The sequence below is a fragment of the Synchiropus splendidus genome, chromosome 11, assembly GCF_027744825.2.
Source record: "Synchiropus splendidus isolate RoL2022-P1 chromosome 11, RoL_Sspl_1.0, whole genome shotgun sequence".
In the NCBI taxonomy this organism is placed as follows: domain Eukaryota; kingdom Metazoa; phylum Chordata; class Actinopteri; order Syngnathiformes; family Callionymidae; genus Synchiropus; species Synchiropus splendidus.
This window is the reverse complement of record NC_071344.1, coordinates 5,977,085-5,998,762: the sequence shown is the minus strand read 5'-3', so window position 1 is coordinate 5,998,762 and position 21,678 is coordinate 5,977,085. Positions and strand designations below refer to the sequence as shown.

General features: G+C 43.7%; 5 protein-coding genes across 6 annotated transcripts in view; 4 read left to right on the top strand and 1 right to left on the bottom strand.

Annotated features, from left to right (window-relative positions):
• Positions 1-7,673, top strand: part of LOC128767702 (collagen alpha-1(XXIII) chain-like) — a 115,220-nt gene extending 107,547 nt beyond the window's left edge. The window contains 14 exon segments of the mRNA XM_053879926.1: positions 1,289-1,333; positions 1,842-1,886; positions 1,960-2,040; positions 2,113-2,166; positions 2,376-2,441; positions 2,512-2,538; positions 2,609-2,668; positions 2,745-2,816; positions 2,913-2,939; positions 3,010-3,063; positions 3,614-3,700; positions 3,783-3,887; positions 4,861-4,899; positions 5,169-7,673. Of these exon segments, the coding sequence (XP_053735901.1) occupies positions 1,289-1,333; positions 1,842-1,886; positions 1,960-2,040; positions 2,113-2,166; positions 2,376-2,441; positions 2,512-2,538; positions 2,609-2,668; positions 2,745-2,816; positions 2,913-2,939; positions 3,010-3,063; positions 3,614-3,700; positions 3,783-3,887; positions 4,861-4,899; positions 5,169-5,171 (765 nt within the window). The 3' untranslated portion in view covers positions 5,172-7,673.
• Positions 7,674-8,888: 1,215 nt separating this feature from the next.
• Positions 8,889-11,846, top strand: rack1 (receptor for activated C kinase 1). Its single transcript, XM_053879873.1, has 8 exons — positions 8,889-9,100; positions 9,479-9,650; positions 10,287-10,434; positions 10,505-10,600; positions 10,785-10,895; positions 11,122-11,262; positions 11,430-11,540; positions 11,734-11,846. The coding sequence occupies exons 1-8, from the start codon at positions 8,992-8,994 to the stop codon at positions 11,797-11,799; spliced, it is 954 nt and encodes a 317-aa protein (XP_053735848.1). The 5' UTR covers positions 8,889-8,991; the 3' UTR covers positions 11,800-11,846.
• Positions 11,847-12,487: 641 nt separating this feature from the next.
• Positions 12,488-14,206, top strand: nme5 (NME/NM23 family member 5). The gene is made up of 5 exons (XM_053879874.1): positions 12,488-12,948; positions 13,108-13,313; positions 13,575-13,675; positions 13,752-13,870; positions 13,961-14,206. Exons 1-5 carry the CDS (start codon positions 12,823-12,825, stop codon positions 14,033-14,035), a joined length of 627 nt encoding a protein of 208 aa, XP_053735849.1. The 5' UTR covers positions 12,488-12,822; the 3' UTR covers positions 14,036-14,206.
• A 499-nt stretch (positions 14,207-14,705) lies between these two features.
• On the top strand, positions 14,706-18,822 carry LOC128767010 (heterogeneous nuclear ribonucleoprotein A/B-like). Its single transcript, XM_053878685.1, has 9 exons — positions 14,706-14,858; positions 15,277-15,470; positions 15,873-16,041; positions 16,107-16,265; positions 16,340-16,471; positions 16,545-16,635; positions 16,743-16,883; positions 16,988-17,073; positions 17,509-18,822. The coding sequence occupies exons 2-8, from the start codon at positions 15,289-15,291 to the stop codon at positions 17,056-17,058; spliced, it is 945 nt and encodes a 314-aa protein (XP_053734660.1). The 5' UTR covers positions 14,706-14,858; positions 15,277-15,288; the 3' UTR covers positions 17,059-17,073; positions 17,509-18,822.
• phykpl (5-phosphohydroxy-L-lysine phospho-lyase) lies at positions 17,781-21,675 on the bottom strand. Of its 2 annotated transcripts, XM_053878681.1 has the most exons (13): positions 21,489-21,675; positions 21,296-21,414; positions 21,069-21,228; positions 20,853-20,927; positions 20,706-20,793; positions 20,523-20,639; positions 20,360-20,442; positions 19,867-20,092; positions 19,558-19,712; positions 19,147-19,236; positions 18,946-19,079; positions 18,838-18,880; positions 17,783-18,585 (listed from the first exon to the last, which is right to left on the bottom strand). In XM_053878681.1, exons 1-12 carry the CDS (start codon positions 21,545-21,547, stop codon positions 18,855-18,857), a joined length of 1,332 nt encoding a protein of 443 aa, XP_053734656.1. In that variant the 5' UTR covers positions 21,548-21,675; the 3' UTR covers positions 17,783-18,585; positions 18,838-18,854. The 2 variants fall into 2 exon arrangements, with proteins under 2 accessions (XP_053734657.1, XP_053734656.1); XM_053878682.1 differs by lacking the exon at positions 21,489-21,675 and having other exon boundaries at positions 17,781-18,585; positions 21,069-21,195; positions 21,270-21,392.
• Between the last annotated feature and the right edge of the window lie 3 nt (positions 21,676-21,678).

Below are 21,678 nucleotides of genomic sequence, written 5' to 3'. Positions count from 1 at the left end.
ACCAGCAGATCACAGTACATGACCACACATGGGATTAGATTGGACCACATGATGAAGACTACTTCAGCGTTTCCGTCCTAAGTTACTGTTGTTCCATAAGTTCCTCTGCTGAATGCATTCCAAATCCAGCAGGCAAACGTGTGGATTCATTCTTGACAAAGCTCCAACGAACACAGTCCAGCTGGAGGGATAACACCAGATGCCAAATCATGCAGAAAAATCAACAGCCTTTGTCACAATGTTTTGAGAGTTCCCTCGCTTTGTTTCCAAATATGTGGCTTTAACTTACTACGAGTGCATGTTTTTCTCATTTATTTTGCTCCACATACCTCAGTGGATGCACCAGAATAGACAAGTTGAGGAGCCGCTTATAATAAACCCCCCCCCAGCCTCTCACCCCCTGCACACACACAAGGCCTTGTTATTTCACCGTGCAGCATGATCATGCTAATAACAGCTCTCTGCCATGGAGTGTGTATTTCATTAAGAGCCATGTGTGTCTGTGCGACCTGCAGCGCAGCACGGCTCCGCTGCGGTCTGTAAAACACAAACCTGAGCTCTTATCAAAAGTCTCTGACTGTGGCGGGTCAGTGAAGTAGACAAGCTGGAGGGATGTCCATCCGTCATGGCCACCCAGAGCGTGTTATGATCCCCTCACTTGTTTGTGTGAAGAGCCGTTTTGGTTTCACATGTGGCAAAATCTTAGCTGCTTCTCAACGGCAAAAGTTGTTTATCGCCTCAGCGTGTTCCGACTGTCTGTGTTTTTGTTATTTTTCCTGCGATTAAATATCTTGGCTCAAGTATTTGTTTACATAAATGCGTTGGTTGCCATGGTTTTACGGGGAGACAAATAGCGGTGGAAGTAGCGTGCGCACCTCGGAGAGCAACTCTTGATTGTTTCAATGTGGCTTCAGAAGGAGCAGCAACAAGTGTAACCTTGCGAATGTTGGACGATTTGGAGCACGATTTAAGAGCAGTGTCCCGCCTGTGGGATGGGCTTTGGAATCTGTTTGAACCTGTTCCGGATCAGACCTGAGGAGTTAAAAAATGAAGAAATCGTATTGTATTTTCATGTTTATGTATCTATAATTTCAGCTGCTTTTTTTCTTTCATTGAAAAGAGGAAATATATGTCTCATCTTTTACATGTTCTAAGAAAAATGTCCAAGAATGACATGGAAACCATCTTCTTCATCCGACTTCAACCGAATCTGTGGACACAGTCATGCAAAAAAAAAAAGAAAAAAAAGTAACTTTAGTGATGGTTTAACTCCTCTTGTCCTCACCAGGGCCCACCTGGACCACCCGGACCCCGAGGCCCTCAGGGGGAAAAGGTAAGAGATTCTGATCGTGATGTTTCATCGCCCTAAAACACGACTTTTGAGCATTTCTTAATGTGTACAGCGAAGACTTTGGTGGACTCATCTCTGCTACAGTTCTTTTCTCCACCAGTAACATTTAAGCTTTAAGAACATTCTGTTGTTCACTCAACATTAATTGTAATTGTCAGAGAGGCACTTCCGGTCATGTGACCAGCTCTGGTTGAAATCTGGGAGAATTGAAATTTTTGTAATAAATCTGATCTATTGTGAACATCTTGACCAAATGTGGATTTCCCAGCGTCTTGAAGGTTTCCAGATTCATTCTGCAGGATGGCCTCTTCCTCTCTCTTTTGTGCTGTTGAACTCCCCAGTGCTACTGCCATCTGCTGTCTGTTTGAGCTCATTGTGTTTGGAATATTAAACATGAAATATCTTATTAAAATGTCAACAAATCAATGTTGTTGAGCTGCCCAAGTCTCTTTCTAGTTTCAAATCAAATTGTCCTGTTTCCTGGTTTTAGGGTGAGCTCGGTTTACCTGGACCTGCAGGTGTCGATGGAGCTCAGGTACAGTGGAGCCACCTGAAGCACTAAACAGCATATCATTGATGTGACTCATGGTGAATCCTGCCTCTCGTAGGGTCCTAAAGGCGATCTGGGCGACATGGGGCCTCCTGGTTTTAGAGGGGAGAAAGGAGAGATGGGTCTTTCTGGTCCAGCTGTAAGTCAAGAAATTAGAAAAATGCAGGTGTATTTTTTAAGATCAGCTAAAGCTCCTGGTGATTTCTCCCAGGGCATGGATGGTCATAAGGGAGAAAAGGGCGACTGCAGACTGGAGGATAATTCGGTAAGGACCGAACTCAAAACACGTGATTTGGGGGAAAATAAAGGTGTTTACTCAAAGAGAGTCTGATACAGTTAGTATTGGTTTATAACCTGAAGGGACCTGGTCAAGTGTGAACCCTTCCCAGACTCTGAAATGGGACTTTGGGTGCATGAAATACCGCATTGTTTCAGTTCTAGCTTGACCTGACGTGTCTGATGTGAATGCTGCAGGTTCATATGATCCCCCAGCCCGGACCTCCAGGTCCACCCGGTCCTCCTGGAGTCCCCGGGTCCACGGTGAGTGACACATTTGTACTTGTCTTTTTTTGATTGTTCTCCTTGAGTGACTGGATGTGTTGTATCCTAGGGTCTTCATGGAATGCCTGGTCCAAAGGTAAAAATATTGCATCTCCTGAGTTCCTGTGATGTGTGTCAGTAGCATGCTAACGACTGGTGTGTTCCAGGGAGAACCTGGGTATGGACTCAAGGGAGAGAAAGGAGATAGTGGTGCTCCAGGATACAACGTAAGAATATGAGACGAAGTCATTTCACAATCAATAGTGGGAGTTAGAATGGGGTTAAGTTTCGACTGTTGTGCAGGGACTAGATGGTCACCAGGGTCCCCCAGGTCCAGCGGGATTAGTGGGTCTTCCAGGCGCCAAGGGAGAGAAAGTAAGACACTGATCTACGCTCTTGTATTCTAGATATTGATATGAGCTGCGTGGTTGTGTTTGTGAAAATGATGTGCTGTAACCTTTGTGATTGCAGGGGAGACCAGGAGAGCCTGGACTAGACGTGAGTCCCATCTTCCGTCTTTTGCATTGTTGTAATGAACATTCTGACATGATTGTGCCTCTGTGTCCAGGGATTCCCAGGTATATCCGGAGAGAAGGGTGACCGAGGAGACGCCGGCGAGAAGGTTGGTTCACAGTGTCCTCATGAGACTGGAGTGTGATCCCATTAACCGTTTTTGAAGAGTGACGTAATGGTGCTGGTCGTAACTAGCGGTTCTGATCCTAGCTTAAGGTCAACATGGCATATTATCGGTGGAGAGTCACTCCTGGAACCTTCTATTTACAACTGCTGCTGACTAATGCTGAGACTGTGAGGCATGAAGCAACAAAAGAATCTTCTTTGCTACCTTCATCGCTAGAGAATTTCTGAATCAGAATTGAATTTATTGAGTGTTCAGTGGGGAGCCCACCAACTAGAAATGCGTTTTGGAATAAAGTGCTGACAAAAAAATAAATAAAAATAATAATAAAAATAAAAATAAAATAACAACAAAGGCTGTTCATGAATTCAACGGTCTGACGGCCGAGGGGAAGAAGCTGTTCCTGTGACGGGAGGTTCTGGTCTGGATGGACCGTAGCCTCCTGCCAGAGGGAAGAGTAAACAAACAGTCCATGTCCAGGATGAGAAGAAGAGTTAAATAACTATAACACGCCGTCATCTCCTTGGTTTTGCAGGGTGACAGGGGATCAGTAGGAAAAAGAGGTCTTAAAGGGCAGAAGGGGGAGCAGGGACCTCCTGGACTCGACCAACCGTGTCCTGTGGTACGTCTCCAAACCCTCAGCCTTGTCTGTCCCGTTCCTCTTTGAGATTTCCTCCTTCTTTTTAAATCTGAATGTGTGACAGGGCTGTGGTGAGACTAAAGGTCTGTCAATGGAGGCCGAGCCTTCTTCTCCTCCTCCTCCTCCTCCTCCTCTTCCTCCTTCCGGCCCTGAGGCCCCCTGTCCTGTGGTACAGTATCTCTGCTCTTCTGCTTTCATGACTTTTCATTCACACTTTATTCTGTTGCCACTTTTCCTCTCCTGATTTGCCTCTCACACTAACCCCATCTTTACCACTGGGATCTGCAGAGGTCATTTAGGTGCTGCTTCATGTTGAACTGTGGCTCAGGGGCCAAGTGTGGCCCATTGAAATCGCCTAGCAGAGCACAGTGTCAAAATAGGAAGGATACCAGATACACCTGTTTAGAAAATATTTTCCTCTAATATTATTAGGTATATCTATATATTATTAGTATTGTGATGTTTTTAGCTCATTAATGAAATAATGGTTGTTAATTCTTATATATTCATTTAAAACTAAATATTTATTCTTCACCGCCCATATTTGTAGCTTAGTTGGTTAGAGTGTTGGTTAGTTTTGTTTAATTCACTTATCTTCTCATTAACATTGCTATCATTTGTTCAATATTTGTCTTCACTTTTAGAATTTTTATATATAGTTGTATATATATATGTAGTTGTAAGTTACCCATTCTATTCAGATTTTAAGTGAGGTACTCGAACAAAACTCTAATATAACAGTGTTTCTGATGAACAATGATCAATATATCAATAAAGATATGAAAATAATATCAGGGCTTCCAAGGGTTTGGGTCTCCACAGAGAGGCTGGAGGTCAAACTGCATTTCTACCTCAAAGGGTGGCATCACAATCAGAGCTCTTGTGACACAGTAAAGGGCCTTATTCCATGCTGACTGACTGATGTCACAACAAACTCTCACTGCTCTATGACACGGCCAGAGGTCAAGTCTAAATAAGAACGATTTTAATGATATATGGCGTGATATTAGTTATTTCATGCCGTTAATACACTTTTTTATGGCGTTTTTTTTTTTTGAGAAGTTCAGAGAACTGCTTATGCTTCCTTTGATCATGTATGCATTAAATCCAAAATGATTTGACACTTTTCACTGTCATTGCAGGGACACGACGGGCTGCCCATACCAGGCTGCTGGCACAAGGTGAGTGGCCCACATCTAACCTCAGAGACCATTGTTGACATCAGTGAAGCATTTATTGTACACACTGATATAACCATAAGGAGACAGAATTCAAATCAAGCTAACAATGGCGCTAAATAAACTGGTGAGGCAACACTGAACATGTGACTAATGGAGGTTCTGCATTGCTTGACTTTGATTCGATACAGGGGCATTTTGTAAGTACAGTGTTTGAGAGTGAGAGTGAGTTGTTAACCTGATTAATGACACTAATGTTTTCTGTGTTGCAGTGATGACTAATAAACAACATGGAATCTGTACATATTGATCCGGTATATATTGGAGTTCTACAGTCTTTTTCTACCTGAAGACATTTCATATAATATATTGATTTTTTTTATAACTTTCCTGGACATTTCGGAGTCGACAGTATTATTCAAAGGAGACTTCCATGTTGTTGAGAGAAGACTTACAGTTGTGTTGGAGTGACCACAGAGACCAGACTAACAGTCTGTGTGCGAATGCTGACGGACGGATGGATCTGTGGCCGACAGAGGAGTGTGGATCACTGCTCTCTTATGTTCTCTCTGAAAGGAGGAGATGACAAGACAGAAGCTAAAGCGCAAGCGTCTCGTTCAGCCGTGAAGTGGCTCGCGGTCAGATGAAGACTGGGCCTTTGCAGATTTGCCTCATTGAAGCAGAACTTTCTTTCAACCCTCCAGTGTGGAAAAAGGAAGCGGCTTCAGTCGAGAAAGACACATCGACAGCTCCATCATATCAATCTGTACAAGTTTATTTCGGGGCTTGATGTCGTCGCCGGCACATACCGTTGTTGTGTACTTACCGAACCGATACAATGTATGAGTGTTTTCAAAGTCCATTGCTCATTCATTTCTGCTAGTGTTAGCATCTACTACGACTTGGGGTTTCTTCCTGAAACTCGAACAATGCTAGATTGTTTTACCAGCGATAGCAACGACTGAACTCACCAAAGAACTCACTAAACTGTGTTGTAGGTCGTCAGTTACATTTTGCATTCCTGTGCGTCGCCAAGGTTTTGTATTACAAGTGATTCATATCAGCATTTTACAGTGTTCACCAGTGTCCAAAAAACAGTTTGTTTGATCCCTGTGGTCGCACTTTGGAAGGAAAGGATTCCCGTTCGGAGCTTTAACAACGATTGAAGTTACTCTGCTGTGTTCCATTTGGTTGGATGACAGTGAACCTTGTTGCTGCTGATTTAAGTGTGTGTTGTGGATCGTGTTTCCGAGGAGCCAACTGAACGTGGAATGTAAAGACAAAACACATGTATTTGTTCTGGTCAGTTTAATCAGTGTTACGGGCCACTTTTGTCTTATACCGTTCTTGTTGTCTTCACTTTGCTCTGATTTTTGTATGTTCATTGTGCAGCAGACTCTTTTGTTTGTTCTCGATATTTGAGATGTGTTTTTCAGCTTCCGAACACTCGACATGAATGGTCCCGAACCAACACCAGGTGTTTCCGTCTCCTTGTTGTTGTTTTTTTTTTGCCCCTTCAAACTCTTGTTTGCTTTGCCATTCAGCTTCTGAAATATCCAAACAGTAGTAACTACTGAGTACTTCTAAAGTTTGACTCACAGCTTTGCCCTTTGACTGATTCCTGATATTCATTTAATATTCCATTTAAGTTTTAAACAGATCCCTGGTTATGCCGGAAACCTGTAAAGCAGAGACTGTGACTTTTTGAATTTTTTTAAAATCCAAAAAGAACTATATAATCTGGAGGTCTAGTTGCATGCAGAAAATAAGCAGATATTTCAGCTTCATTTTGAACAGGACAGGTTAATAGTTTCAATGTTAAACCTTTTGATCAGGAACATTTATAACAAACTGAAAAATCAGTTTACCTTAAACTACTTTTGACCAACACTGAAGGGAATGGTTCCTCATACGACAGAGAGGAAGAAAGGCTGTCAGTATTTAGCATAGCTTTACTTTGTGGCATTTTTATTTAATAATAAATCATGCAATTATAAAAGAGGCAGAAGGCCGTATGGCATATGATCCAGGGCCACAAATGGCCCTCGGACCAGACCCTTTTTTTTTTTTGAAGGTTCTGTTGGTGTAGTGATTTGTGACTGTTTTTATTTAGGAGCTGAGAATATGTTGCGTTGCGTTGTGCGGTTATTTTCATGTCACCAGGGAATAAAAGTGAAGGTGTGAAGGCTCCACTTTTAGGGTTTTAATTGCTTACTTGCTATTATTATCGTTATTATAGTAAGTTGCTCAAACAACCTTTCTCTTTCTGCATTGTTTTCCCTCGCATTTTCTAACTCTAAGCCTCATGATGATCTGCTGAGATCCTTATGAAAAGGTCTCAATAACCAAGGAAATTAGATATGAATATGACCACTATCTGCTGTTGGTATTATGCAACAAAAATAAAAAATAAAAAAAGCCATTTTTCTGCAAAGCATTATTCCGAACACCACTTTTTTGTTTCCTCATAAGCTACGTAAAATGCTCTTTTTTGTTGTTGTTGGCGGTGAAGTGATGAACACGTTTGTTTTTAACTGGAATCTGATAGTAATCTGTCACTTAACTTGTGTTTATTTCTTTTGCAGATTCTACCAGTTTTCTGTTTGAAGTTAAAATGAGTCAAATGGCACAGTTACAAAAAAAATCTAACAGTATTCGCCTGAACGTTTTGGTTGTGAATTGGATTTTGAAGAATGAAGCTATTTTTGTAATTACCTTCTGTATACTGTTTGTATGTATAACACAAATGTTCAACTAAACAGGCAGACTGAAATAAACTTCATGGAAAATATGTCTGTTCTTATTAACAAGGGACGAGTTCTAACACTGGGTCTGGATGAACAGGATCAATTCTGACCAAGAAGTGGATGAATCTTGCCAAGCTCATGTCTGGCTAATTTATTCTAATTCAGAAAACATTTTCACAAATCATCAGCATGTGCTCTCACTTTTGCTCCAGTTGAGAAAGCCAGTTGCACAATCATTTTGGAAGAAACTTTTGGAACACTGAACGTCACAGTCAAACCATCTTCCTGTGTGTTAGATTGAATAGTAATGAGTTCACCCTGGGTCCTTGATAATAAAAGCTTCAGGCAAAATGGCGATGATTGCTGCTGTTATTGGCCAGGAACTGTATTAAAGACAGTTGCGGTCGCTGACTTTGGGCTGCTGCAGATGTTCTGCTGATGCAGGTGATTCCACCGCAGGCCACTGAAGAAATTTGCATTTGCATGATCCACATGAGTCATCCGGAGGTTCATGTTTTCTTGGCAGGAACTGCAGATTTAAAGATGTGAATCATACATTTTTCACGTCACAATTTCATCATGGCTTTTCCATCAGACATATTGAGAGGAGCAGGGAGTAAATAGACTTATTATGTTTAGAAGATTGATACTTAGTGAATCAGCAAATTGTAGAATACAGCAATGTTTGTAATCTACCAGTTAATTGATTCGCTCATCTTTCTGTCCATTTATTAAAATTAAAGCGTTAAAAAAATAGAAAATACGATGTTGTACAGCGACATCTAGCGACATACATTTTGGTATTGCATTGACAATGAAATGTTGGGATTCTGGAGAAGATAAAATAAGATAACACTGGATTGTGAATTGTTACGGTATGATTTCATTTTACAATTTTTGGTCGCAACATGGACGCTCAAGGAAAACAGTAGACTAAAAGTAGAATTCAGAATGAATGTGAGAAACAAGTATTTCTAAGTGAAATTAAAGGTTACACACAAGACTCCTACCATGTTACATATCGCTCTGAAAATGTGCAGTAAAATATGTGAACGAAAACTTATTATCAAGCACTAAATCCATGACTGAAAACTGTGTTCCCCACAATATTTAATACTGAATGAAGGACTCTGAATGAAGGACTGTTCGAACACGTAAGCGCCGACTACAAGCTACCGGTCTACATTTCCCACAATCCTCCACGCCTCCGTAACCCCTCATAATTTTTGCATCCGGGTTCCTACTTCCTTTTTCCTCTCTGCCCTGGTGCGATGAGGAGCTAGGTGTTTCGGTGCCTCTGTAAAATCCGAATCCATCCTGGTTAACGGTAACATTTAACAACGCCAAAATGACCGAGCAGATGACAGTGAGGGGGACCCTTAAGGGCCACAATGGATGGGTCACCCAGATCGCCACTACGCCTCAATATCCCGACATGATTCTGTCGGCGTCCAGAGGTGAGGCTTCCCCGCCGGCTTCGCCAACATGGCTACGGCGGGTTGGTCGGGATAGTAGCCCCGGCCCTTACACGTACACGCCGCAGTGACATAGTCTGTGATGTTTTAAGCTTCAAGTGAGGCGCTGCATAACTTATCTATTCACTAAACGTCACATTCTTTGTGTTACTGGAAACTTGACGGGTTAGCATGCTAGCTGCTATTACGTTGCATGCACTAGTCTTCCGCTGCATATTCCTATCAGTCACCATTTGTGTGCTTCGGTATGGGTGAACCAACGTGTCCTACAGGCAACAGCTATCAGCATGTTGAGCTACTTGTGTTTTAATCTGACTCGGAGTGGTAATATTAATCATGAAACGTCTCTCTTAATCCCAGACAAGTCTATCATCATGTGGAAACTGACCCGTGATGAGACGAACTACGGCATCCCTCAGCGCTCCCTGACAGGCCACTCTCACTTTGTCAGTGATGTTGTCATCTCTTCTGATGGCCAGTTTGCTCTGTCCGGTGCCTGGGACGGAACCCTTCGTCTGTGGGATCTGACCACGTAAGTTCAAGGCACTCACCTGTTTTTGCACTTACCTGGTCAGGTGATGATCACGGACAGGCAACATTCCATGCTAAAATGAATGTGGTGTCATTTTAATTTGAGGTATTCTCTTCGGGAACCCATGATAAAAATGACACCATAACCTGAGCTCACCAGACTGATATCTCTTGATGGCGTGTCTGCACCTGCAAGATTGTAATGCTTTATGAAAAGCTCAAATGTGCTAGATGAAACGACCGTCAACTGAGCAACCTTGATCTCTTCATTCATTAGAGTTCTATGTATCGTATCGGCGGCATTGTTTTTATTTCGATTACGTGTTAAGGTTGTTAAGATGACCAATGACAAAAGTGGAATTTCAATGTAGAATTCGAAGAAACAGAAGAAAAGCCTATTTAGATTTGGTTAAAAAAGCTACCAACAATAAGCAGGAATCGATAATTGAAAGATCAAATAATTTTATGTACCCTTCTGATAGGTGAAGGATTTTGTTGATTTGCATTTTGATGGTCCAAAATACATTTATACATTTAGGTCAAACTTTAAACGTCAAAGCTACAAGGTTTATCATGAATTATATTTGGAGTTTTGTGGCATGTAAAATTGTTTGTTTTGCAAATTTCCCTTTTTTAGTGGCCAAACCACCCGCCAGTTTGTCGGCCACTCCAAGGATGTTCTGAGCGTGGCCTTCTCTGCTGACAACCGCCAGATTGTGTCTGGCTCCCGGGACAAGACCATCAAGTTGTGGAATACCCTTGGAGTCTGCAAGTACACCATCCAGGTGACCTTGACTAGTTGCTGTTGAACATGTAAGAGTTTGTGTCTCATGCATCCTGGGTGTCTTTCATCAGGAAGAGGGTCACACTGAGTGGGCGTCCTGCGTGCGCTTCTCTCCCAACAGCAGCAACCCCATCATTGTGTCCTGTGGCTGGGACAAGATGGTCAAGGTAAGCCAGTGGCTACAATGTGATATTGAAGTCGGCCCAGCCTGCCCGATGATTTCAAGATATTCATGTATTATCTGAATTCAAGTGAATGAAAACCTTTAATGAGGGCAACGTGAGTAGTTTAAATGTGAATGCCACTTGAGTTGTTGGGTCAGTGAGTAGTCTGCCATTCTCTTGCACTTAGGTTTGGAACCTGGCTAACTGCAAGCTGAAGACGAACCATCTGGGCCACTCTGGCTACCTGAACACGGTGACCGTCTCTCCTGATGGCTCTCTGTGTGCATCTGGTGGAAAGGTAGAGCCCTTTGTTCTTAAAGTGTTCCTAAGTTGACTCATTCTCGTGATATCTTCAGAGGTTTTGGCAGGTTTTGCAATGATGTAACCTTATCAGGTATCTGTTTATCACTGATGATAAAGAGGCTGTTTCTGAGTTGCACCTGCTCTGTTAGAGGTTTTTCAATGTGCATTTTGGGGTGTTTTCAATGAATGTTGAAACGTAGCTGATCCTTTCCGACCTGTAGGATGGGCAGGCCATGTTGTGGGACCTGAATGAGGGCAAGCACCTCTACACTCTGGACAGTGGTGACACCATCAACGCCCTCTGCTTCAGCCCCAACCGTTACTGGTTGTGTGCTGCTACTGGCCCCAGCATCAAGATCTGGGTAAGCACCGCTCCCCACCTCATGGTCCTGTTGGAGGGCTGTGATGGAACTTTCAATGCCAACTGTATTCTATGATGATAAAGAGGCTGTTTCTGAGCTCGCTACAGATCAGCTGAAGAACTCGTCCACTTTGCCTCTGTTTTTCTGATGGTTTCTTCATTCTTCAGGATCTGGAGGGCAAGATTATTGTGGATGAACTGAGACAGGAAGTGATCAGCACAAACAGCAAGGCCGAGCCACCGCAGTGCACTTGTCTGGCATGGTCTGCTGATGGACAGGTAACAATGACTTCCACGTTTCACCCATTTGAGTTGTGCTCTCATGTCCCTGGTGATTATATCCATTCACTTATAATTCTGATGTAAACTGCTGACAGTCCTGCAAATATGAGGGGAGCTAGCAAAGATGAGAGAAGCTTGTGGTGACAGTTTATGTGGCCGTTACTGATCTCCTTTTCCTTTCTTTGACCAGACCCTCTTTGCTGGATACACTGACAACCTGATCAGAGTGTGGCAAGTCACTATCGGAACCCGATAAGAGCTTCCCGTCAATGAACGTTTGAATAAAAGACACTTTGAAAAATGCCTTTTGGTGATTTATGCAAACTTGCATTTGTTCCTTACATGTGAAATCATAAAGATCCCCCTGTGGTGGCAGTTAAATCTGAGTTACCTAACTGCTGAGATGTCTTTAATGCCTCCCAAGATTTTTGTATTTGCTTTATTTTGTGCTTCATGATTATTGAACCTTCAGACTGGTTCCACTTTGAGATGGTCCTAATCATAATACAAGGTCTTTCTCGCATAAGAGTTGGTGGGTTTTTTTTCCCCTCAGTATTTTAACTACCAAGAAGTGGTGTTTGAAGCATAAGTCCCATCCACTTGAATGTCTACCAAAGTTGGTATATTATTAAGCCATGTTTGTTAAAATGAAGTTTTGTGAGATGGACAGAAGCAAGCACTTAGCCATGTTCCTCAAATGTTTTCCTTCAGTGTTGTCACTCTGAGGTGCCTGATATTTAGATTCAGTGACGAAACGCATGATAAAATAAGAGCCTTTAAGATGGCTGGTTTCAGTGATGCTCCTTTGATCTGTCAGTGCAGATATGGTAGACTCTGGATATTCCTCGCCATGTTTTTAAATGACAGTCAATCTTCATAAATCCATTGTTGAACAATTATTAGTCAAATTTGTGAGAAGGGTAAGTTCGAGTTCTCAACAGTGTCCTTTTCGGCCACCGTCGCCGATAGCGCGGTATCCTAGCGACCGCATGTTTCGCTGTGGAAAACCTCCGTCGCTTCATGAAACACAGTATTTAATGGAGCATTTGGGGGTATTTATTGAGAGATTTTGATCCGGAATAAAGGTAGGAAACTCGTGAACTTTATCATGACTTTGTTGGGCCAAAATGGTCGCGCTGGGTCTTTGATATAAGTCAAGCAGATTCCCCGCATCGCTCACAATAAAAGCTTGGACGTGCTACGATCAACACCGAGCCCTGGCAAACATCGCGAGGTGTTTCAAGTCAACACGTTTGTTTGGATTCCCGGCGAAAACAAGATGGAAGAGTCCAAGTTTTATCGCATTCACGTGGAGAAAACCCTGGCGATCCTCAAACCTGACGTGGTCCACATTTGTGATGAGATCGAAGACGTCATTCTCAAGTCTGGCTTCTCCATCGTGCAGGTGGGCTTCCCTTTGTCACTTCGGCCACACTGCACAGTACATTGCTTCCAACTAAGACCATGGTATCTGGAGTAAAGCCACTGACGACTAACTGCTTTTCCATGTGTTATTGTGTTTACCTGTCTCTTCAATGAATGTTCTTCGTTGTAATTGTGGCAGAAGAGGAAGGTGCAGCTCACCCCGGAGCAGTGCAGCGATTTCTACGCAGATCACTATGGGAAACTCTTCTTTTCCGCTCTGACCTCCTACATGAGCTCAGGTCCCATCATCGTCATGTCTCTGGCGCGGGAGGACGCTGTCGCCCACTGGAAGTCCATCATTGGACCTGCCAGTAGTGTCAATAACCCTGCGTCCGATCCTGACTGGTGAGTCACTCACTGGTCACCCAGGTGCACGCCATGCTTGTAGGTCGTAGTCAACTGACCGTAATCTCTTGGAAATACTTTCCAAGACTAGAAGGACATCAACCTGAGAATCAGACAAGGGGATCATGCAGACAAAGAACATTGTTTTTGTTTAAATACTTCTTCAAACCAAATGTATGTTATGCTCTAGACATGAAAATGCTCTTCTGGCCTGCCACAGTACGTGATCCTAATTCCATGTCTTTATTTGTATACCTCCAGTTTAAGAGCCAAATATGGAACCACTGATCTGAAAAATGGTCTCCATGGCAGCGAGTCCCAAGTGGCAGCAGAGAGGGAACTCAAATTTATGTTTCCAAACAGTAGGAACATTTGCTGACTCAACAACAACCAAGCGTCTTGATCTGTGTTTCACTGGCTTCTGCACTGTTCCTGCAGCTACGCTCGAGTCATTTGTGACAAATGGGGATGCTGAAGAATACCTGAGCAAATTTGTGAATCCGACATTGATAGAAGGCCTCACTGAGCTCTGTAAGCACAAGCCAATTAATGACTGTGTAAGTATCCTCGATAACTGTTGGCTGTGAAGCCTGTGACTCGCAAGTTAAATGTTTTGATCGTATTTGTAATTATTCCGCTGTCGGCAGGTGTGGCTGGCTGACTGGCTGCTGGAACACAATCCAAACCATCCGCGCGCAATTCGTGGGAATGTTCAGAAGTAAAAAGTGCAGGAGAATACTCACTTCAGAAAGACTTTTCCTGTTAAAATAAACGCCACTGTCATGACTTCATCAAGGTTTTGCCAATGTTTCCATTTGCATGATCCACATGTTGACGGAAAGGAGAAACTACACCTGAGCTGTATTCAATTCTTGAATTGACATCATCAGAACAAGATATCATAAAAAGGATATGAGCGCCTCTCTCTGGTTTGTTTTGAGATGTAAACATGGTACTATATCAGTGAGGCAAATTTATTACACAATAAAATAAATATTTAAATTTTTTTATATAATATCTATAACGCTAGTTACAGATGGGGTAAATTCACATTATTCTGCTTCCGAACTGCGTACAATCAGTGAAATGAATTTCCCTTTTCTCGAAAAACTGAAATAATGGGGAGGTAAATAATAATAGTAAGTCATTTTAACTCGATAAATTATTTTATTTTATGTGATTTTATTAACAGCACTTTATTTCGGAGCACTTTCCTAGTTGGTGAACCCCCACTGACCATGGCAATAAATTCTATTCCGATTCTATGAATAAAATGGAAATGGGTTCAGGCGTCTTCCTGTGTTAGAGGGCGTGACCAATCCACTCACCTTTCTGATTGGACGACCTGAAGATTTGCAGGCTCGATCGACCAATTGCAGAGCTTTTTTCACGGCTGCGTAGTCCGCTCTCTGCCGGTAATAGAAAACCACGAGTGGTGCTGTTTCTCCGGTGGAAGAATCCATCTTAAAGTGAGCTCTCCGGCGGTGTGACCAGCGACTAGGCCCCTGTACTCCCCGGCTTCGTTTTCTTTGCTAATTGTATCAAGTAAGTTGAACATCGTCCGGTGTCTGTGATATTTCTGCGAGAAACAACAAGGTTTTCATTCTAAATGGTGGGAAACTGAGCTAGCTGTAACTACATCGATCTCCCGTACCTCGGCCTCTCCATTACGTAATGAGAGTCGTCGAAATATAGTGGGAGTTTGTAAATCTAAATCGACTTAAAGACATGAATGCGTTACGTAGATGTATAGTAAGTCGGCTTTGGATTATTTCGTGGACTATGAGTGGGGTTTGAATGTGGTATTGGACCAACGAGTGGGCTCGAGCTTGCTGACCAAAATGGTGGCGATTGTTATCGCCAGTGTCGACCGGCGGCCCTGGTGAAGACGGCTGTGTGGGGGTGGTTGGCGTCCCCTCTTGTGGCGCCTTTTAACGTGCCTCGTTCTTATCTTGTGCCACAGTAACACCGCAAAATGTCGGAGACTGAGCAGCAGTACATGGAAACCTCGGAAAATGGCCACGAAGAAGCCGCCGATGACTTGAATGGAGCCGGCCATGCCGAGGAGGATAACGGAGCCGAGGTCGACGAGGGCTCCCAGAACGGTGGGTCGGAGGGAAACCAGATCGACGCCAGCAAGGGAGAGGAGGATGCAGGGTGAGTCCGGAGCGACGCGTTTTATTCGATTTCCCGACGGTGCCTGCGGTTTGCCATGTTTCTTTGTTCATCCGGCCTTTGTCGCCGCCATGTGCAGGGTAGAGGGGGGGATGGGTGCCGGCCGACGTCGATGCTATCGCTCGGGGGATGATGAGTGGAATCATTTCATAGAGCACAAATCACCCTTTATATTCGGTTTGCTTTCAATTTTTCAGTGAAGTTAATCTTAAACCAATCGACTGCTTTCAAACGGCTGTTCTAAAACACTATGTACTCTCATATCACTTCTCTGTTTCGTAATAATCATCTTAAAGGGAAGAAAGTCGGGGTACATGCGCGATTTATTTATCAGATAGAAATGTGTTCCTCACACCATCTGGCAATTTGTTTTCTCGTTTTCAGGAAAATGTTTGTTGGTGGTCTCAGCTGGGACACGAGCAAGAAGGATCTCAAAGATTACTTCTCCAAGTTTGGTGAGGTGACTGACTGCACCATCAAGATGGACCAGCAGTCTGGCCGGTCACGGGGTTTTGGTTTCATCTTGTTCAAAGACCCCGCCAGTGTTGACAAGGTGAGTGAGGATGTGCAATGAGAGCCCTGCATCGAAGCAGTGATTGACATCAGTGGTACGCTCAGGTTCTTGAACGAAAAGAGCATCGACTCGATGGGCGCCAGATCGACCCAAAGAAAGCAATGGCCATGAAGAGGGAGCCCATCAAGAAAATCTTTGTTGGCGGCATTAACCCGGAAACTTCCAAGGAGGTCATCGAGGAGTACTTTGGGCAGTTTGGTGAGGTCAGTGATCAGCTAGCAGCTTGTCTTGAGGTTTGTCTGGAACACTTGCTCAGTCACACCTTTGGCTCCTGCAGATTGAGGGAATTGAGCTTCCTCAAGACTCAAAAACGGAAAAAAGAAGAGGTTTTGTGTTCATCACGTACAAAGAGGAGGCAGATGCCAAGAAGGTTATGGAAAAGAAGTTCCATACTGTCAGTGGAAGCAAGGTAGGTGCTGAAATCCGTCTCATTAAATTCACCGGCAAGGTCGGGTCACTAAAATGTACCGTTTCCACCCTAGTGTGAGATTAAACAAGCCCAACCCAAAGAGCTCTACCAGCAGCAGCAGTACGGAGCCCGCTCATTCGGTGGACGCGGTAGGGGCCGCCCAGGTAAGCACCAAAGTCAAGGGCCCCGCAAAAACGATCTGCCGTCTCATGTCTCTCGTGCCCTGAGATTAGGGTGACTCCAAGTGGTGACCTCGGTTTGATGTTTTTAGGCCCGGGTCAGAACTGGAATCCCGGCTACAACTACTGGAACCACGGATACAACCAAAACTACGGCTATGGACAAAACTACGGATATGGCGGATATGGCAACTATGACTACTATTACGGCTATGGGGGTGGCTACGATTACAGTAAGCGATAAACGCCCCCGGGGAACGCAAATGAGAGAAACTTTATTTTCTTGGTCCTCCTTGTTGTACAGAAGAACTCAGTCCCTTTTTCTCTTGTCCTCCAGACCAGGGCAATACAGGCTATGGGAAAACTCCAAGACGTGGAGGCCACCAGAATAGCTACAAGCCATACTGATCACACGTAGTGCAGGTATGCATTTTTGCATCATCCGTGGTAGTATGAGAACATAGCTGTAACCATTGGTGCCTTTTTGACCCCCAAAGATCTCATTGACTTTATTTCCATTGAACATGCTGGGGTTAGAACAGGCCATGTATGATCATGAAGGATGGAGCCATTCCACATGTCAGCCATCTGACGATGCATCTCTACAAACACTACTTGATCAATAAGGGTTGAGTTGGTGGTGGTTGAGAAAAGAGTCTTGGACAGTTACACCTTTCACCAGGGTGCTAGGTGTAACAGCTTCCGGTCATATACCCCGCCCCCCTCTCCACTTCCCTGAAAAGGAGTGTGTCCATTCACCGACCTGTCAATCATTCATGCACCTGTCTGTCTCTGTGTCACTGCTTGCCATATTTGGTCTATTCCCAGTAACGTTAAGCACCGTGTTTCTCTCTTAAGGTCTAAAGTAAATAAGAAAGAGGTCCATGGTCTGACCACAGCGAACATGGACTCTGGCTTTTCCTTTGGAGTTGGCAGAAATTTGGACTCATGCTCCATTTGTACAGATCAAGTGAGGAACTGGGGAAGCAAATGTCACTTTTCCACTTTTTATTTTGTATTGTTTTGTGTCCATTTACATTTCCAGTGATGGAAGTGTTATTTTTACTGTACTTTTTGGTACCTTTTTGAATATAATGTATTGTATGGTTGTATTTTTACATGTCTACTGGATTAACAGATGCGCAGGAGCGAGGGCTTTCAAAGCTCACGAATAAAACGATTGCTTTTTCCGTTTGGTGTTTGTAGATCTTTAGTTTTAATCTCACACGCTGAGCGTTGGTTTGAAATGCATGGCCTCTGTGGTGGGGTGACGTTGGACGAGGGCTTGGACTAATCAAAGGGTTCTTTGTAAGCGTGTCATTGAATGTGTGCAGATGGACTAGTAGACGGTGACAACCAGCATCTTTTTTTTTTGTTTTTTTTTTCTTTCTTTTTTTTTGTTTCAGTTGTTTTGCTTTTAAAGGTATTTTTTCCCATGTTTGCATTTTAAGTGGCTTTACTAGTGTTAAACAAAGGCAAGCCTGCTCTTGTAAGAGGGCACTCCCTCTCTCACCGGAAACTCATTCCTCTAGTGTCTTGGTCAAATTGATAGAAATAAACTTTTGATTTATATTACAAATGGATCTTTTTGTTATTATTTGTAAAAGTAAGTGTTAAATGAATTACTGTACTGTTAAATGGCTTGCTTGTCTTGTTAATGTTAAAACTGATTCGGGGTCAAGTTCGAGCGTCACATGCAAAGGTAACCAAAGCCTTCGTTGCTGTCCACCATGGATGGATTTGTTTACCTGAGTGCGTTCCTGTTTTTGTTCATGTGCACTAGATTGTGGTGTGGTAAGTGTGAACCTGAAGTGTACTGTAGGAGTCAAAAGAATGATCAGGGTTTATTTGGGAAGACATACTTTCTTACAGGACAAACATTTGGCAGCAGGGCAGTTACTGTCATGTCCTCCGAGCATTCACTGTCCAGTTGAGCTGTGGGGTGAAAGAAAAAAAACACAGTGACTGAGGAAGCAGGTGGTCTCCAACGCCTCACAATATTTAAACCTCACCACTAGGAGTCAGTGTTGTAATGGAACCTGTGATGCCAAATGAAACAAGTGAACGTGTTTATGATCTGCTGGAATTTGAAGTACAGATATTTATTTCTCTACCTCTTGAACATCATGAATGTGACCATCTGACAATGTCTGATGCTATTAAAACTTTTTTACAGGTTTAACAAACCTTTAGATGTCGTCTTTTCACACAGAGTCTTGGGCTTCTATATCTGAAAGGAGATGACATATTGCAGCTGTTTCTGAAGTGACAAGTCTGTACAATCATTTTCTATACCTGTGAGGATGCGGTCAATACACCGAGCTACAAGCTCGGCATCATCCACACTGAAGCACATAGGGGGTTTAAATTTCACTATGTTCTCCCAGGGTCCATCTGTGCTGACGCAAATCTGATCTTCCTCTTTCAACCTGTCCAGTGCGGGAGGTATGGAGTTTAATACCAAGCAAACGTACTTGTAATGTGAAACGCACAGACCTCTTCACAACCTGCCCAGCAGCTGCTGTCGCCGGGGTCCTTAGCTCTTTGTCCTTCACCAGTTCAAGACCAAGGAATAGACCCACACCTCTGCAAAAGAAACAGTGCTATTCATCCAAAACGTGGCGAGAAGCCTGCACCCCTCAAAATATATTTTGTCTGCAGGAATTGCCTTTGTATGCACTGCTTATCACAATGTGTGACTTTCGGTTTGAGTCATGAACTTGGAGACTGGAGTGGTGACTGGAGAATTTTATGTCCAAAAGTATTCTGTGTTTACTTTTAAACCCACAATAGTTGCTTTTTTGGTTGCTGATTTTGAAATCGAATTTGAATAGTATCAGCATGGTTGGTGAAGAGACCGTCTCTTAGCATTAAGGCTGTCGGAATGCTTCTCTGCTGTGGTCTTACCTTACATCTCCAATAATCCAGTGCCTTGTTTTCAGCTCTGTGAGCAACTTTTTAAGATGATCTCCCACCCGTGTAGCGTTTCCTCTCAGGTCTTCCTTTTCTATCACGTCTAAGACGGCGAGGCCGATGGCACAGGACACTGGAGTTCCTCCAAACTGTCATGGGAGATCAGAGATCAGTTGATTGGAGTGAGGGAAATGCCCTGTCTGACTTCATTCTTGGATTGGATTCTGAGTCACCATCCTCCAGGGAAGCCACACAAGGATTATGCACATTCTATATTTGTGCTAATTGTAAAGTCACACGCACCGTGTTAAAGTACTCGACTCCATTAGCGGTGAAAGCTCCTGCGATCTCGGCTGTCGTGGCCACACATGACAAGGGGTGTCCGTTGCCCATCGGTTTCCCCATGGTGACGATATCCGGGCAGAAGTCCTCTCCTTGGAGCTGGAAAGCCCAAAAATGACTTCCCACCCGACCGAATCCTGTCTGCACTTCGTCCGCCACAAACACTCCGCCAGCTGCTCGGACGTATCTGTTGAATCAACAGATGAAACGTACTTGCTTTTGGTAACCTTGTGTACTTGAGCGATGGGGAGACCATATTTTAGGGCACTCATTCTCGTGCGTCAGCTCATGACGTGTCTGGGGTCCATGGTTTACTGAGTCTGTGCATTCCATACTGTATTTCAGGCAAAATCCATCTCCATTTCCCAACTACTTCTCAAACTGTTGGTGGCTTTGCTTCAAATAGAAGGTCTCATGTTGGTATTTGTAGCACAAATCTTACTCTGCGACTTACTCTGCAACTTTAGGCGAGTATCCTTGTGGTAAAATAACCTGCCCTCCAACACTTGGCAATGACTCAGCAAAGAAAGCAGAGATCTGCGATAAAAGAGGTGAAAATATGGTCTAGTACTTCTCGGGTTTGAGCTAGTTTTCCCTGGCAGAGAACAGACGCCAACCTTCCGGCCTTTACTGTGCACCTCCTCGATCAGGTCTTTCACCGCATCAGCGTACGCTTGGGCTGGATCCGGGTGATCTTCTCTGTACAGGCCTCTGTAGGTGTCAGGAATCGGCGCCTTTTGAGACAATAACACGTCAAGAGCAGCTCTCGGTGAAGAGATCGCCTTCTGAAGTGCACCCACCACATGGACCCATTCTTTTTGTCCAGACAGTTTCCGGAACTTGTAAGGACTGATGTCGATGAGGGAGGAGAGATGGCCGTGGTATGCACTGAGAAAGGAGAATTTAATTCACCTCTCGAAAGTTGGATCTTTAAAATTCAAACTCACTGGTCGAGCACAATGACGTCCTGGTGTCGGGTGAACTGCTGAGCTAAACGCAGGGCGAGATCGTTGGCCTCCGATCTGTCGCAGGAGCAAAGGTTAATCCAGTGTAATTACATTTTTCATGCTTTACAGCGATGAACATAGTCAGAAGGAAGTAAATAAAGTACTTTGCTAATGCACATTATACTGGTAAATTTGACACCAAGTGTATTTACTCACCCTGAATTGACAAAATAGAAGACAGAAAGTTTCTTTGGCAACGTTGCAGCAAGTCGCTCTGCGTACAGGACGATGTTGTCGTGGAGGAATCTTGAGTTCGTGTTCAGAAGGTCCATTTGCTCCGCAGCTGCTTTGGTGACACTTGGATGGCAGTGTCCGACTGGGACAGACGGACAGTGAATCATGGAGGAAGTGAATTACCTTGTGGGGCGCTATGGACAGGTTACCGTGCTGAACGTTGCTGATGCAATCCAAGTAGCGTTTTCCGTTTTCGTCAAATAAATATTGTCCCCTGGCTCTCAGTATCTTCACCGGATCATGTGAGTAGAAAAGTCTGCACGACTGGCTGCAGGGGAGACACAACTGTTACAACTCTCGCCATGTATCGGGCAGTGAAGTGACGACAGAAAGCTACTGTACCCGATTAACGTTTTCCTCTTAGCCAAGGTTTCTTCTTTGGTCAATGTTTCTGCAGCCATGTCGTCAACTACACGCCAGACCGGTCTGAGGAACAGACAAGCTTCTCGTTTGTGCAGTTTGTCTGGGGACTATACTATGCGCATGCGCCGATCACAAGACTTAAAAAAAAACAAATAAAATAACATGTGTT